This window comes from Bactrocera neohumeralis, unplaced genomic scaffold, assembly GCF_024586455.1.
Source record: "Bactrocera neohumeralis isolate Rockhampton unplaced genomic scaffold, APGP_CSIRO_Bneo_wtdbg2-racon-allhic-juicebox.fasta_v2 cluster09, whole genome shotgun sequence".
NCBI lineage: Eukaryota > Metazoa > Arthropoda > Insecta > Diptera > Tephritidae > Bactrocera > Bactrocera neohumeralis.
Window position 1 is genome coordinate 28,049,938 of NW_026089622.1, and position 18,005 is coordinate 28,067,942.

An 18,005-nucleotide genomic window follows, 5' to 3' on the forward strand; every position below is an offset into this window, starting at 1 on the left:
AAAAAAGCAAAGGTGAACAACATTGTTAGTGATGCGTAAGCAATACAGAGTATCAATTGCCTATCGCATCGCATTGGGCTTTCGAATCGCATTGTCTTTCGGATCGCTTTACAGAGTAAGCCCCCAGAATTCCCTCTGGCAAAAAAAAATATGTAGACGATATTCTGTCTGGAAGTCATAATCTTCCACAAATCACGACGAATCACTAACACAAGTGATACAAGCCCTCAAACCCGCAGGGTTTCCATTAAAAAAGATAACGGCGAACCACCCTTTTATTTTAAAAAATATCCAAAAGGAAAATTTGTTGGACACTAACTTCCTTAAATTCGAAAAGGAAACTCCAACAAAAACCCTAGGTATCCAATGGAATGCGATATCGGACCAGTTTTCATACATGACTGAGCCAATATCCGTATCATCCGCTATAACAAAGAGACAGATTTTATCCTCGGTTGCAAAACTTTTTGACCCCGCAGAATGGCCTTCGCCAATTATGATACAAGCGAACATCTTGATTCAAGAATTGTGGCAAGACGGAACAGATTGGAACGAGCAAGTGAAACCACTTCGTTTAGAAAAGCGGTCGCGGGCAATCTGAATGGTACCTCACAGATACAAATCCCATGATGGATAAATTATGCCCCAGAGCACAAAGTCGAACTACATGGCTTCTATGATGCCTCTGAAAAAGAATATTGTGCCACCATCTATGTGCGCACACAAACCGATAAAAAGGTGGCGGCTCCAAAAACGATAAGTTTGCCAAGACTTGAACTGTGTAGCGCGCTATTACGAGCCAAATTAGTATCAGTGGTGCAAACGCATTTAAACATGGCAAAATATAAATTACATCTCTGGTCCGATTCCGAAATAGTACTAGCCTGTTTAGAAAAAACACCCTATGCATGGAAGATGTACTAAATATTTCAAATCGAACATTTCAAATACTTGACCTAGTAGGATCAGCTACTTGGCAACACGTAGCCATTGCTGACAATCATGCTGAGGATGCAAACCCCTGCATCTCGCCACTACCCCCTTCTGGAGAAATGGTTAACAGAATCTCCCGATTCTTGGCAACAATCGCCCATGCTCAACATAATGATCCAGAAAGTCGAAAAATATACACTTATCATACAATTCTGGATGATACCGACATCCTTGAACGATTTTCATCGTTCTCCCGAGCTCTCAGAGTAATTGCCTACATGCTCAAATTTATAGAGCAACTGAAAGAAAAATTCATGGGATCACAAAACTCCTAATGCGATACAGTGACGCACCTGAGCTTACAAAAAGCAAAGTTCGCTCTTATCGCATATGCTCAAGCGCGCTATTTCAGCCGAGATATATCACTATTGAGGGAATCAAAACCTGTTGATAAAAGGAGTTCACTCTTAGTTCTAAACCCATTTCTAAACACGAAAGGTCTTCTTCTAAGTTATAATGAACGACATCCCATAATCCTACCGGAAAAGTCTCGACTTGCAACATTACTCCTCAGTTATATCCATATATTAATGCTTAACGTCGAATATCGCCTCATGCAACATATGGTCCGACAAGAATTTTATATTTCCCAACTTATGCCCAAAATAAAGAAATGCACTTTTATGTGCAAAATCTGCACTTTGCATAAGCCGAAGATGCGAACCCAGATTATCGCAGCCTTCCATCCGAACGCTGCAACTTCGCTCTGCCTTTCTCCATCACAGGTGGCGATTTTGCTGGGTTTTTTCAGATAAAAGCATCCTTGCTAAGGTCTCCCATCCTAACGAAAGGCTATGTGGCTGTTTTTGTCTGTTTTACGACAAAAGCAGCGCACCTTGAGCTATGTACTAATCTGACAAAGGAGACTTTCCTAGCGGCATTTGCAATGGTAAAACCTTTATCGGAGCCAAAAGAGTCACCGAAAAACACATTCGTCCCCCCAAGCGCTACTCATATGGGTGGTTTAAGGGAATTAGCTATAAAAAGCTTCAAATGGGAAAGAATTAAAATTCTCCATCACGATTTCAGCAGAATGGAATAAGTCGATGGAAAGAAGAATATATGAAGGATCTCCATCAAAGATACCGTTGAAAGATTCCTGAACAAGTGCCAAAACTTGGAGATTGTGTCATCATTTATGATGATTGTCGACCCCTTATCGAATGGCGGCGTGGATCTCCGCACGCAAAGCGGAACGCTAACCAGACCGCTCGTGAAGCTGTGTTTTCTATCCTGCCTACGCGGGCACCCAAATAGCAGTGATAAGTCTTCCTGCGCAAGATATTTACTACAGGCCCAAAAGATCTAGATCGGCTCGACAATCTGCAGGATTAGGGAGAAAGCTCAATTGAAGAAGTGCTTTAGGTGTCTCGAATATGGACATGTGGCGAAGGCGTGCAGCAACCTGAAAGACAGGAGTAAGTGCTGTATCCTGCACTAATAAACCCTTTAGCATTGGGGAAAACGAACACCGAAAGCAAATAGGGAGCCGAAAATGTCCCATCTACATAGCAGCGTGCAGTAAAAATACAAAGTGAAGATCTTGCAAATAAACCTGAACCACTGTGAGGCTGCTCAGCAGCTATTAACGCAAACGGTATATAAACATAGTATTGACGTAGCAATAATTTGTGAACTTTATAAAAATAAAACGACTGACAGATAACACAAAAAAGGTAGCAATATGGGCATGTGGAGACGAAACTTTCCAACACAAACCACTAACTGGAAGGGCCTATTTCGCAAGAGCAAAAATATATGGGATCTACTTCTACAGTTGCGACATACCGCCAAGTATCCCGCTTGACGAATATGGAAAAATACTTGACGAACTTGTGAAAAATGCAACCACAACTACACCAAGCATATTTGCGGGGACTTCAATGCCTGGGCAATAGAATGGGGAAGCAAAGCAACTAACCCGAGAGGAAGGGCACTGCTTAAAGCCTTTGCTGTGTTAGACGCTGCCCCACTGAATACAGGGACAAAGAACACTTTTGAAAAGAATGGGCGTGGCTCCATTATTGACGTATTCATTGCCAGCAGAACCTTAATTCGTTCAACGGATTAGCGGGTGTTACCGTTGATTACCCAGAGTGATCACCTGGCTATATTAATAAATATCAGCAAACCCACGCAAGGACTTCGTGGATCCACTTCTCGCCAAAGAGCGCAGTCCAAAAGGTGGAGGATTGAATCACTTGACGAGGAACTTTTCCAATTCATGCTGTACGATAACCTGAAGGAAGATACTGACGTAGATATCCAGGCCTAACTGCTGGTAGACCACATATCAAAAGCCTGCGATGCGGCTATGGCCAAAAGGAAGCAAACAACACAAAGAAAACCGGTATATTGGTGGAATAATGAAATCGCTTTACTGAGAAGCGAGTGCCACAAAGCGAGGCGCCGGTTTCAACGTAGGATAGGAAGCGGCGATTGTACGAGACTGAGAGACATTTTCAAGAAGAAGCGCAGGGACCTCAAAAAAGCGATAAAGGCGAGCAAAACTTCTTGTTATGTTATGCGACAAAGTTGACATAAATCCATGGGACGAGGCGTATAAGATAGTAATGGGAAAGATAGGAGGGGACAAGGGGCAAGCACCGACCTGTCCCTCTTTGCTAAAAAGCGTGATAGTAACGCTATTCCCTAAGAAAAGCCAAGAAAGTGGAAATTTTCATCTCGAAAAAGCAGAGCCCACAGATGAAGTACCAGTAAATGACCTCGAAGTGCTACAAGCTGCTGAACGGTTCTGCAATTCCAAAGCACCGGGCCTAGATGAAAGTCCGAACAAGGTCCTGAAGATTGCAGTCAAATACAAAACAAAACAATTTGTGGAGCTTTTTACACGATGCCTACGAGAAGGGATCTCCCCTAAGATATGGAAAATGTAACGCTTAGTGCTATTCCAGAAGGCAAATAAACCAGTAGTGGAACCTAGCTCTTAACGCCCTCTATGCATGATCGACACAATAGGAAAAATGCTGGAGTGGATTATCTGTGTCCGACTGTGTCCGACTAGAAGAGCCGTGAAGCTAGAGCCGCAAATAGCGAGCTTAAAAGCTACAGATGGCGGAAATAAGGGTTTACTGTTCCGCAAGTCCAATATAGTAAGTTATTATTTATTAGGCGTGGTCCCGAATGAGGTGCACCTTTAGCGAGCAGTACAAATCGTGCATCCTACATACTACTAAGTATCAGTATCTATGAAAGATTCCCCCTTCGGAAACAAAAAAAAAATGCGACTGCAACCACCACTGCCGTTACACCTGCGACCACACTGCAACAGCAACAGCATCCGCACTTCGTAGTGGCAAACGACCACCAACTACGTTGTTATTGTTTCCAATAGAGGCACATCGCATAAGATGCCCCTTCAGCGACCACATCGTCTGCAACATTGCGGAATTTTTAAAGGAATGCGACCGCTGCAACGGCAGCAAGTTGCCCAGGCACATGGGCATTGCGGCAGGCCACATCATTCCCTGCTTCATCGCGGCGTCGGTTGGCCGCGGCACGACAGCGTCGACAGCCCAGGCCACCTCCACGCCGCTCAGCGTTGTGGTATTATTACAACAGCTGCAGCGTCTGCTAGGCTAATTATTGGCCTGGGGGTCCCGGATGGCTAAATGAGTCTCAGATCTCCTCACATAACCAGACCACTGCTTCCTTACACATCACATTCACCACATTTTACATACATTCCATATCACTTTACCACGCACCAACACGCATATCTCAAGATGACACCATACATACACAAGAGCATCACGATCACACCACACATGAGGATATCATACCACACCAAAAGAGATAAAGGAAACGACGGAGGATACAACACCACCTTCGCTCTCGATTCGACGAAGAACAAAGACGTGATGATACGCTTGCGCTCAAAACTCGTGATATACCCTATTTGATTAATATCCAAGTTCGCTTAGGGATACTAACGATAAAACACTGTGAATTTTTATATAAATAATCTTTCTTTCAGAGTCAATTCTACTATTTGTATTTAATATATTTTGTTTTTTTTTTTTCAGATAATATTAATCTTTTCTTTCAGATGCTATTATTATTTTTGTTAAAATATATTTTTTTCAGATTTTATCACCATTTTTATTTAATTAATCTTCCTTTTTGTTTTAGATATTATATTTAAATTTTAAGTAATTCTATTTAATTGTTCTTTATTTTCAGATATTAATAATTAGCATTAACACCACCAACAATGTCAGCCTGGAAATCCATCGCAGGATTGCTCTTGCCAACAGGTGCTACTTCGGACTGAGTAGGCAATTGAAAAATAAAGTCCTCTCTCGACGAACAAAAGCTAAACTCTATAAGTCGCTCATAATTCCCGTCCTGCTATATGGTGCAGAGGCTTGGGCGATGACAGCAACCGATTAGTCGACGTTACGAGTTTTCGAGAGAAAAATTCTGCGAAAGATTTATGGTCCTTTGCGCATTGGCCACGGCGAAATATCGCATTCGATGGAACGATGAGCTGTACGAGATATACGACGACATTGACATAGTTCAGCGAATTAAAAGGCAGCGGCTACGCTGGCTAGGTCATGTTGTCCGGATGGATGAAAACACTCCAGCTCTGAAAGTATTCGACGCAGTACCCGCCGCGGAGGTATTGGATACCGATCGCTTAATTGCCTGAATGTTTGAGTGGTATTTATCAATCACCGCAAGGTAACATACATGGTGATTTTGAATCTGGCGTCCCCATTGATTGGAAGTGAAGTTATGGCGTTTTAAGTGTCAGTATGTTTGTGTTATCGGTACGAAAATGAGCTTTGAACAAAGAGCTGAAACATTTCAATTGATGAAACAAGTTTATGACGATGATTGCCTATCCCGTAGCAGAGTGCACGAGTGGTTTCAACGTTTTCAAAGAGGTCGTGAGGACATAAATGACGATCACCAGAAATTCCATCGAAACTGTGCGTGTACTGATCAAAAATCAGCCGAAATCTTCATTGAAATTAATGTAAATGGAATTGAACATTTCCACAATATCGATTTATCGCATTTTGGCCGAATTTTGGGCTTTCGAAAGGTGTGTGCACGGTTTGCTCCGCATAAATTGACTGACGACCAAAAATTGCTCAGAATCCGACATTCGAGGGACGCTTGTGACCGATAATTTGACTAAAAATTACATTTTAACCATTAACCACTCTCCGTATTCACCTGATATGGCACCGTGCGACTTCTTCCTTTTCGGGAAAATGCATTTGGCCATGAATGGAAAGTGTTATGCAGACGTAGAGGCCATTCAAATGCTTGCACCGGCATACTGGCGGTCATCGGCCAACGAGCTAAAACACTCCTTCGACATGCTTTTGGACTGTGCAAGTAGCTGTATTAAAGCAGAAGGAGACTCCGTTTTTTTTGAAGTCCTGTTTACTTTGGAACGCACCTTGTATAAGCAGTTTTTTATGAGCTTTTGCTTTAGATATGTGAAAGCGGTCGCATAATTGCCTGAATGTTTGAGTGGTATCTACCAACCTCCGCAGGGAAAAAATCCCTACTTACAACGACATACTAGCCGGGATCTTGTTGATTATAATTATAATTTATTAATCAAAGCCGAATTGAACTAAATAAACAATTAAAATTGACACAAAATTTATCTTTATTAAACGTTATAATAAATAAAAACCAAATTAACTTTAAATAACCGAACTGATCCAAATGAATTTGCGCAAAAACTACTGCAACCACTACTTCTTTGATGCGAGTTTTGCGCGTTTTTGCGCAACAGCTATGGCAGTAGCTTTTTCGAACTTTGGATTTTGCTGCAGATGCCAGATTTTTTTTTTCGAACAGGTTGTATTAAGCATACTGCACAGTTTGCATTACCGAAAAACCCCTATATTATTTAATAAGTTTTACATCGTCAGCATATAATAAAACTCTTGTATACTTAACAACAGATGATATCTCATTAATAAATAACAAGAACAGTATTGGACCAAGATGGTTACCTTGAGGAACGCCTAAAGGGACATTAATTAAGTCAGAAAAAGTATCGTTAAATATAGCTAGTTGAGTTCTATTACTAAGATAAGAAGCAAACCATTTTAGAAATATTGGCTGAAAACCAAGAAGATCTAGTTTATTCAAAAGAATTGAATGGTTTACTTTATAAAAGCTTTACTAAACCTGTGTATACTTGTATAACATCAGTATGCTTATTCTCCCTAAAGCCCGTTGATACATGTGATACAAATTCGAGCAAATAAGTTGCTGTAGATTTCCGTTTACGAAACCCGTGCTGAGAATAAAAAATTAGTGGAAATCTAAAAGGTCACTTTGTCTGTTATAATTACTTCAATAAGTTTAGGCATTGCTGATAACTTTGCTATTCCCCTATAGTTTTAAATGGGTGACCTAAATCCACTCTTATGCCTTTCTTAAGAGATGTATTAAATAGTATTGTAGGGTTGGTATACATATGTATAATATTTGGTACATTTTTTTAAGAAAGCATAAGGAAATCATACATATATGAGCCATAATCAAATGGTTGTTTAACATATTTAACTGATATAAGACGTCTACTTCGGAAATGGTGGGTGCTGAAATCGGACATAACTTGTGCTGATACGGAACATTTTTAGGAGCGTTTGAAGTGAAATTGGACCCAAAAAATTCAGCAAACATATTAGAAATTATGTGATTGCCACTGGACACAGTAGACTTATATTTCATCGCCTTCCGAAAATTAGAAATCTTGCGTTTGGAAACTGCAGAACAATTTTGTTGTAGGTACAATATTATTTTATACTTTATTTATATAATTATTTTACCCTGAACAGGCTATATTAAGTTTGTCACGAAGTTTGAAACACCCAGAAGAAAGCGTCGGAGACCCTATAAAGTATATACATATATAAATGATCAGTATGTCGAGCTGAGTCGATTTAGCCATGTCCGTCTGTCTGCCTGTATATATACGAACTAGTCCCTCAGTTTTTAAGATATCGTTTTGAAATTTTGCAAACGTCATTTTCTCTTCATGCAGCTGCTCATTTGTCGGAACTGACAATATCGGAGCACTATAACATATAGCTGCCATATAAACTGAACGATCGGAATCAAGTTCGTGTATGGAAAACTTTCACATTTGACAAGATATGTATATTAACGAAATTTGGTATAGATTATTTTCTAAGGCAACAATATAATCTCCGAAGAAATTGTTCTGATCGGTTAACCATAGCATATAGTTGCCATACAATCTGAACGATCGGAATCAAGTTCTTTTATGCAAAACTTTCACATTTGACAAGATATATTAACGAAATTTGGTATAGATTATTTACCAAGGCAACAATGTAATCTCCGATGAAATTGTTTAGATGGGTTAACCATAGCATATAGCTGCCATACAATCTGAACGATCGGAATCAAGTTCTTGTATGCAAAACTTTCACATTTGACAAGATATATTCATGAGATTTTTTTTTAATATTGACGAGATATAACACTTTATATGTATTCAGAGGCGGATCATGAGAAGTTTTTCGCTTACCGTTTTCAGTAGCAGTGTTCTCTGTATTTTGAGCAAACGAAAGCTTCTGTCCTAGAGGACAAGGGAAAGAAAGGGTAATGAGGTCAATTCTTTTCAAAGAAGATATGGTGGTCTTTTAATCGGACAGACGTTTACGTTTAGAAGAAGGTTCTGGTTTCTCTTCTTGAGCATTTAGGCACTTAAATGATTGAAAAACCATTTCATAATGCTTACATTTTTCCATAAGAGTTTCAAATTCACGTCCAATTTCTTTGTATATATATATATATATATATATATTATTATTATATATATTTTATTATTATATATATTTTATTATTTTTATTTATAAAGACTTTAAATAATTAAATTTCTATTGGTCTGCATAAAACCAGCGCAAACACTTAGTATCAAGAATAGAAACCAAGATCCTGCCTGTCTGTCCAGCACATTTAAAATGGGCAAGCCCGTCACATAGCCATCAACAAACAAAACGTTACGACTCACCCTTCACAGTACAATTTGGGAAATTGCAATGCATTATAACAAAAAACAATATTAAATAAAAATAGAAAAAACTTAAATAGTAAAAGTAAAACGAGCAATTATAAAAATATTTATAAGATATAAATACAATAAGACGTGACATTTTTGGAGTAATTTTATCATATCCTGGAGACTTGGAGACTGGATTCATTTCTTTATGACCTTTGGAATTACACAACCAGAAGTCTGAATCGACAAAATCGGATCTACAGCAGTGTTAGACAAATTGGAAATTGCTTTTTCTTCTTCGCTTTGTTCACGTCGGATATAGACTTGTTGGAATCTACCGATGTCCGAAAAACATCGAATTTCCGAAGAGATTTCTATTTATTTGTTATTGTTATTGTTGTTCAGGACTTTGGTTTATTAATTATTATTTAAAGTTATTATTTTGCTCCGAATTTGGTTCAGGTCGGTCGAGTACTTCCTAAGATAACAGATTTAACTTAAACATAGATGGTGTCACGCCAATCTGCTTGAAGTAGCTTTAGTCTTGCTACGAATACTCTTCACAAAATTTGTAACACTTTGCTTTTACTGCTATGATCCCTATCATTAATGGCAACGTTCCGATTTTAATCATCTAGACCTTCACAAGTTTCAATGGAATACGTGCGAAAAGTTTTATTAATAATATTTTATTTAACTCGAGTTAATAGTCTATTGCTCAAAAATGGGTTAGCAACTGTACAAGAAAAGCCGACGCAGTTCATATCAATATGACGAAATACGAGATGACAACATGCTGCAGTTGAATCTGTTAAAAAACCACAAATATGTAGCAGACAGCATACTATGTAGTTTAACATACAAGTTACGTTCAAAGTAAACAGGACTTTTTGAATTTGGTGGCGCTATCTACATATATGTCGACTAGTTCGTTTGAATCTGCTATCTTTATCTATTGTCCAGTGAGAATTTCATGACATTTCATTAATTGGAAGTGAAGTTATTGCGTTTTAAGTGTCAATATGCTTGTGTTATCCGTACGAAAATGAGCTTCGAACAAAGAGCCAACATTAAATTGTGTTATAAAGTTGGTAAAACTTTTACCGAAACGTTTCAATTGAAGAAACAAGTTTATGGCGATGATTGCCTATCCCGTAGCAGAGTGCACGAATGGGTTTTCAGCCTTTCAACCTTTTCAAAGTGGTCGTGAGGACATAAAGGACGACGAACATGTGGGCCAATCAAAATCCGTGATCACCGGAAAATCTATGGAAGCTGTGCGTGAATTCATCAAAAATCAGCCAAAATCATCATTGAAATTCATGGAAATAGAATTGAACATCTCCAAAATTCTCTGCGAATGGTAGGCACCTTGTCGTGGTGCAGGGGCTTAGTTGCAGGGCATACTCGGCACCCCCCAACCGGTGTGAGTGGTGTGACTGGCACTGCCCAGGTAGGATGACGGGTGCCGCATGCGTGCGGCAACTAAGAGCTGCCACCTCCTAATCCAGGGTGTTATGCGACTCCCGTGCCTATTGGATGATTTGCAGCCTGGAGGTAAATTCGGCTGTATTCGAACGGATCCTCCCCAACATCGGGCCGAATTGGATAGTAAGTGTGGCCTTACCGCGTCAAGGGGCTCTGGTGTGGCGGACCCTTAGTTCCCCATAAAGACAAGCAGACCCGACAGCTCACCTCGTTGAGCCAAGGGTCGTAAGGAAAAGATCGACAATAAAAACAACAAAAAACCAACAACCACAACTCCAAACGAAGCGACCAAGCAACGGCAAAGGACAACGGCCATGGAACATGATAAGGAGAAGGTGATCGGCGTAGCTGGTGGCGGGGATGGTCAAGGAGCTAAGCGGAAGTTTACCCTACCCTCGCAGGAAGGGCATGAGTGTTGCCAGCCTCAAGTGGTATGGGCAAGGGACCGTGGCCAGGTCAGTGAAACAAAGACCGCAATGCGAGGTAACGGAAGGGCGGGCAAATCACGCCGCAGGAGCCCCCAAGCTCCAAGAGGATGAGGAGCGGCAGTACGAGAGTAGCCGGAGGCCAACCATCAGCACCGGCTCCCCCCGGGTGGAGAAGGGGCGGTGCAGATATGCGGATGCTGTTAAAGGCTGTACTGCCTCAGAATTACCCGGCGGAATCGCTGGTGTCGGAGCAGTTTATCGTGTTCCAGGACCTCCGCAATGCTGGCGCAATGCGAACTTGCCCAACGGCAGCTCTAGAGGCCCTGCTGGAACTCACACCGCTTCATTTGGTGATCAGTCAAGTAGCCAAGCACTCACTTCTACAAATCTCCTCCTGCGAGATCAAGTCGCCACTAGTGCAGGAGTGTAGAGAACGGTTGAATAGCCTAGCTGAACGGAACCAGGTGCACCTAATCTGGTTGCCTGTTCATAAAGGTATAGCCGGCAATGAACTGGCTGTTGAGATCGCCCGCTCCGCAGCCTCACTAAGATGGTAGGGCCCGAACCATTCACAGGGGTGGGTCCACATACCCTAAAGAAGCTGCTACGCAAGGAAGAAAGAGTGGGCAGGGAAAGGCATTGGCAACGAGTGCATGGTATACGACATGCCAAGTTGCTAATTGGGGGGTACAACCTGAACAGGTTTAAATCGATAATCAACCTCCCAAGGGAAAAATTCAGGCTACTGGTCGCATTTTACACCGGCCACTGCAAGTTGAATATACATTTATACAACATGGGCCTTGTCGAAATGAACGCCAGTCGCCCGAACTAACTTAACTAAAAGGCAGCATTGAATACCCCATTCTCCACACCAACATACCAATCAGGAAAAAAGGCAGCATTGAATACCATATTCTACACATCAACATACCAATCAGGAAAAAAGGCAGCATTGAATACAACACTCTCCACATCAAACTGTTTTTGTTCCGTTTTTCATTTTATACCCAAGAGAAGGTGACGCTGTGCCGGCTTTTGTTCTTCACAGTTCTAGAAGTCACGCACGCCGATACACACGCGCACCGCAACGTCCATTTGAACATTTTTTTAACTTTGCATCCTTTGCACCATCCGGTCATTATATATAGAGATTATTCGTTTTTATTCGGCTTTTATCCGGTTTATATACATTTAACTTTGGTTTGGTGACATTTAACTTTTAGTATCGCTATATGCGAAAGAAATTGGTGTAGTGTGCTAATTTGCATCAAAGAAGGTTTATTCAGTGCTATAACCTAAAACGTGTTTAATTATCCCAACGCTCTATTTCTAAAATCTGTGGATACATTAATTAACATCTAAATTAGCGTAAAGTGTAAAAATATATAATTCACTGTAAGAAGACATTGTAAAATTTGCAAATTGAAGTGATAAGTAATAAAGCTTATATAGCTCAACAAGAGCGCAAAAGGAAAAGTTTGAATTTTAAAGTTGGAAGTGATGTTTGAAAGTTTGGTGAAGAAACGAGAATTGAAAGGAGTAAATTATAAGCGTGTGCTCAAAAGAAATATTCGTATTCGTCCTTCGAGATAAAAGGAAGGGCACTGTGACGGAAAACTAAAATCAAAACGGTTAAAAAGTGAATAGTGGAAATTCTTAACGGTGTGCGATATTCAAAAAAAAAAAACAAATATATATATATATGTATATATGTATATTAAAAACCTCGAAACAACGGAAAACAAATTTATAAAAGTGCGGTAAAACAAAAAAGTGTATACATGGATATACATACATATATATATATATACAGTTACGGACAATAACACAGAAGCATCCATGTATATATATATATGCGCTTGAAACAAAAAAAAAAACAAACAGTTACAATTTTTACACAAAAAAAAAATAACGATGTTCGGAAAAGTGCAGTGACACAATAAATCAACAATAACATTAATAAAAAAAATAAAAAATAAAAAAAAAAAAATTTTTAATAAACCAACATATTCACCTAACCCAACCTGCGGAGACACGAGGAGCAGAGCTTATCAGATAAAGGCAAAACCTGTATGGAGACCCCTACGCCCCCCAGAACTTCAGTACAAGTGAGTCGTATCGATTCCCATTAGTATATTATCACAGTACATGTATATGAATATGTATGTATGTTTGAAGCCCATCAGAACGGTAGTGTAAAATATACATAAATCGAGCTAAGCTTTTCTTCGAAAAAAAAGGAAAGATATGTATCCATACATATGTGTATAAACATTCCAGTTTATACTTACCTAAACTTTTAGTTGCCTCTCTTTCTTACTGAAGCAATAAGCAGGATTGCGTAACATAATTAAGCGCTGGCAGATTAAAGCATAAAAACGGTTAAAGATCCAACATAAACTCAAACATACATACATAGATATATTTAATATACATTCACTTATATTACAAATTTATATACCGGCGCGGAAAATAATCGGGAACAACACCATTTCATCATTCTCATTTTGGCGTATACTTCGGGTTTTTGCGCCCTTCAAAATACATACGCGGAATTCAAATTTGTATATAGTACATACATATATAAATAAATAAATATTTATAATAACATATATTTGGGGTATTCACAACCCGTCGTAAAGCATCGAAAAAACGTAAAATTATACAGTTTTACACTTGTTAAAAAAAAAAAATTTTGTTGGGTTTCATACCAAAATGAGATTACATATTTACAATTCTCAATGATATGTTTTCGAATCATTATAACCTATAACTTTAGGAGACTTGTGAAAACCCTAATTATCTATACTCAAAATTTTAGGAATCTATACATACATATATATTTATATATATATATATATATATATATATATATATATACATAGATAAATAAATAAATATTTTCATACGTACTAATCTGTACATACTTACATAGTACATACTTATATTCAAAGTCCATATCGGCAACTACCTCTTGTTCTGCGTCATAGAACAATCAGGATTACATACAAACATTTTACGCATATTACATGCACAGAATTGAGCACATATCGTGCATGCATAGTTACAAAGTGACCTCTTTAACGAGTGCACAAACAGGGACATTCAGATAAGTCCGCATATACATAATTAAAAATTGAATATAAACTACATACAACCGTGCGAACGCTAAAACTGAAAAAACGCGTATTTATTAGTTAACAGAAATTAACGCTGTTATCGACTTGAAAGAATTTTACGGTTCTCAAAATTTATACGTTTGTCTTAAATCAAAGAAAAAAATTATACATATACAGTAGACTCGCGGTAACAAAAACACCGCCTTGTGTGAACACCGGCTAACATGAACATAATTTTTTTTACATTGACTACTCGGCAGCGTGAACACGGTGAGAAAGCCCTATAACGTGAACAAATTTAAAATGCATTTAAAACGTTGTTTTCTTTTCTACATGCATACATATGTATGTTAATTATGGGAATCGTTTTTATAAAACGGAGAATACCCGTAAATTATTGCTTATGTGTATACTGGGATGGATCGATGTGGATTGGCATTAAAATTAGTGCGCGTTGCTGACTTTGCATGATCTAATCTAAAGTTATTCGTGAAAAATGTCGCAAAAACGACTAAAATACTTGTCTTTAAAGGAAATAGTTGATGTAATAGAAAAATTAAAAGGAGGATCAAGCGTAACCAGCTTAGTAAACCAGTACAGTGTTGCAAAACCAACAATTTGCGCTATCAACAAAAAAAAGAGAACATTTTAAAATGTGTTAACAGTACATTTTCTGGGTCTGGAAAGCGGAAGACTTTGAAGTGTTCTGAACTTCCTAAAATGGAAAAAGCGCTTTACCGTTGGTTTCTTAAACAGCGACAAAAAAATTACCCTGTCAATGGATTGATAGTTAAAGAAAAAGCTAAATTTTTTCATTCAATAATTAAAGAAACTCAAAGCGATTTTAATGCGAGTGATGGATGGTTGCAACGCTTTAAGAAGCGTTATGGTAAGCGTTTTATTAAAATAAGTGGAGAAAAGTTATCTTCTAGACCTGAACTTGTGGACCCTTTCAAAAACAAGCTGCAAGCCAAAATTAAAGAGCTAGGTCTGTCGCACGATCAAATATATAATGCAGACGGATGGGGACTATTGCTACCTGACAGAACATACGTATCCTCACAAGAAAAAAATGCTCCTGGAAGAAAAACAGCATGTCACTTTTCTGGCTTGTACAAACGCAACAGGGGTGCAAAAAGTTAAACTTCTTGTTATTGGAAAGGCAAAAAATCCTCGCTCTTTTAAAAATTTTGATTCTCCTGTTGACTACAATTACTCCAAGTCGTCATGGATGACGGCTGCCATTTTTAAACATTGGTTTCAGCATTCGTTTGTACCACAAGTTAAAAAATCAGTTTTAGTGATTTCAAACTTTTACATGTGTATTTCTTATTATTGTAGGTCAGGAAATTTTTAAAAGATCAAGGATTGCCCAATAAAGCTCTGCTGTTGATAGACAATGCTCCATCTCATCCTCCCGAAAATGAATTGAGATCAGATGACGAGTTAATAACTGCAATGTTTATGCCACCTAATGTCACTCCACTCATACAGCCAATGGATCAAAATGCCATACGACTAACAAAGCTTTTCTACAGAAACAGTCTTTTGGCATCAATTGTAGCCACAGGGACTGATGTTATTGAAGCCCTAAAGAAATTGACGTTAAGAGACGTTATTGGCTATTTAGATTTAGCTTGGCAACGTCTTGAAAAGAAAACAATAGCAAAATGCTGGACGAACATTTTAAGCTCTATAGAAGATGAAAAAGACTGTGATGAGGATATTCCATTAGCTACTTTGAGAGAAAGGATTTGTTTACCAATTAACAGCCAACAAGAACGCGCAATAGAACTGCTTCATTCAATTAATCCAGAGGTTTGAACCTTTTCTTCCATCCAATAACTCATTTGATTTAAATTGTGTATTTGCAGGTTAGTTTTTCAATTGCTGATATCAATGAATGGACTGAAGATTTTCCTAACTCAACCGAAACGAACGAGGTTTTAATTAGTGATGAAAGTGAAAGCGAGGATAGTAATCTGGAAAGACTACATGCAAGAATAGAGCCTAGTGAAGCGATCAACATTTTTAATAAAGCTTTGGAATGGGCGGAAGATGAAAATATAAGTCCAACAGATATCAGCGTACTTAAATGTCTCCGCGAAAAAGCCGTGTTCAGCAATTTGCAAAAAAAGAAAATCCAAAAAAAGATAACCCATTTTTTCCAATAATTTCAATGGGTATTTTTTTTCTTAACAAAACCTAAACATATAAATTACATGTTTTTATAATCTGAAATAAAATAAAAATAAATGAATTTGAGTTAAAACACATGTTTAATTTATTTGAAAATTTTTTAAAATTATACCTTCGAAAACGTGAACAACCTCGCAAACGTAAACACGCTCGGTTTTTAATAGTTCACGTTACCGCGAGTCTACTGTACATATATTACCATTTTCATCTAAATGAACACAGATTCAAAGGAATCTAAATCGCATCAATTTCTAAAAATACCAAAAATGATTTCGGATGAAAAAAGTCCATGTACACCGGCAGAAGCTACACGCTCGAAGCAAGGTGCTACAAAACAAAAACGGGGTAAAGATATTTCGTACGCTAAATTTTTATCAGAGAGTGACAGCTTAATACGATACTGCACTCGATTTTCATCTTCGCCTATTCTAGATAACTCTGAATCGGTACTAGAAATCAAGAATCAAAACCTTGACAATTTTTGGACACGTCTCCAAGCGGCCTATGACGCCATTGTAGAAAAGGACGAATTCCAGTTTAAATCTTCCCCCTTACATTAACCGTTTAAAACTTATAAATCTCCCGACACTCGCTAGTCGTCGGAGATGCTTGGTATAATATTTCTTGTAAAACTCATGAATGGGCCAGTCTGTAGCCCATCTCTCTTATCTGATATTAATTTTAACGTTCCAGCTCGCCCTACCAGGCAGTTTAGACCCTTACTTTTAAAATTTTCTAGAACAAATTTTGAGTTAAACGAACCATTCCTCCGTATATGTCATGATTTCAATTTTCATTCCAGCACATTTGATCTAACAGACTCACTCTTTACCATTAAAAAAAAATTATTTTATCTACTCTTAATATCAAGATTGAGATATTGTATAGGGTATAATTCCCCACCTAAGTTTGCATACGCTACGCCTATGGGACAAATATCGCCTGATTGTAGCGTTATTTCTTCTTTCCTTTGTTATTTTCATTCAGCTATTGACATATAGGCATACATATGTACATACATATGCTAGCGACGCTGAATGCTGCCTACTGTACATATGCACATCGCTAGCGTATGCTCTATTCCCGAAATCATAATTAGTTTACATACATATATACATATTAAGTATAAGCGCATCTATTCGCACCTACATAAATTGCATTACCTATTGATGTGCAGTTATTATTATTGCATTTTTTTGTACATGTGCCTACTGCACAAGCAGGCATATAATTGCCGCTCCTTGCGGATTTAAATCAGTGCTAAAAATAAAGTCGTGACGACAGGTCATACCAACGCAGTTCCTTTTGTTTCATTATAATCTGATACATTTTTTGGTGCCTCCTGTGAGGAACTGCGACCACCTGTCTTGATAATGGCCTCGTTGAATTTACGTGCATCGGCACATGCTTCAATTGTGCGCCTTGGAAAAGAAATCCAGAATGCAGATTTCAATCCGGATAAAGTGGAGTGTGAAGTTTTACTCAGCCGAGTAAATCAACACTTTGATCGGTTTATACATCACCACTTTGATCTGGTCAGCAAGGCGAAGGAAGACGAAATTGGATCTCACGAAGAGTTATTTGCGTCAACAGAATCGTTGTACACCACGTTGTGTGTCACGCTGCAACGCCGTTTAAACCCCCAGACTGCCGTCCAGGTTGCATCATCGACAATAAATCACGTGGCAGACATGCGTCTGGATCCGGTATCAATTCCACGATTTGACGGAAAACCAACGAGTTGGT

The 18,005-nt window shown here is 38.5% G+C and overlaps 1 protein-coding gene across 2 annotated transcripts; it reads left to right on the top strand.

Moving 5' to 3' along the window:
* The first annotated feature begins 14,415 nt into the window (after nucleotides 1-14,415).
* LOC126764104 (jerky protein homolog-like) lies at nucleotides 14,416-16,387 on the top strand. Of its 2 annotated transcripts, none has more exons than XM_050481893.1 (3): nucleotides 14,416-15,342; nucleotides 15,402-15,878; nucleotides 15,935-16,387. In XM_050481893.1, exons 1-3 carry the CDS (start codon nucleotides 15,073-15,075, stop codon nucleotides 16,232-16,234), a joined length of 1,047 nt encoding a protein of 348 aa, XP_050337850.1. In that variant the 5' UTR covers nucleotides 14,416-15,072; the 3' UTR covers nucleotides 16,235-16,387. The 2 variants fall into 2 exon arrangements, with proteins under 2 accessions (XP_050337850.1, XP_050337851.1); XM_050481894.1 differs by having other exon boundaries at nucleotides 14,417-14,949; nucleotides 15,935-16,386.
* Nucleotides 16,388-18,005: the final 1,618 nt, after the last annotated feature.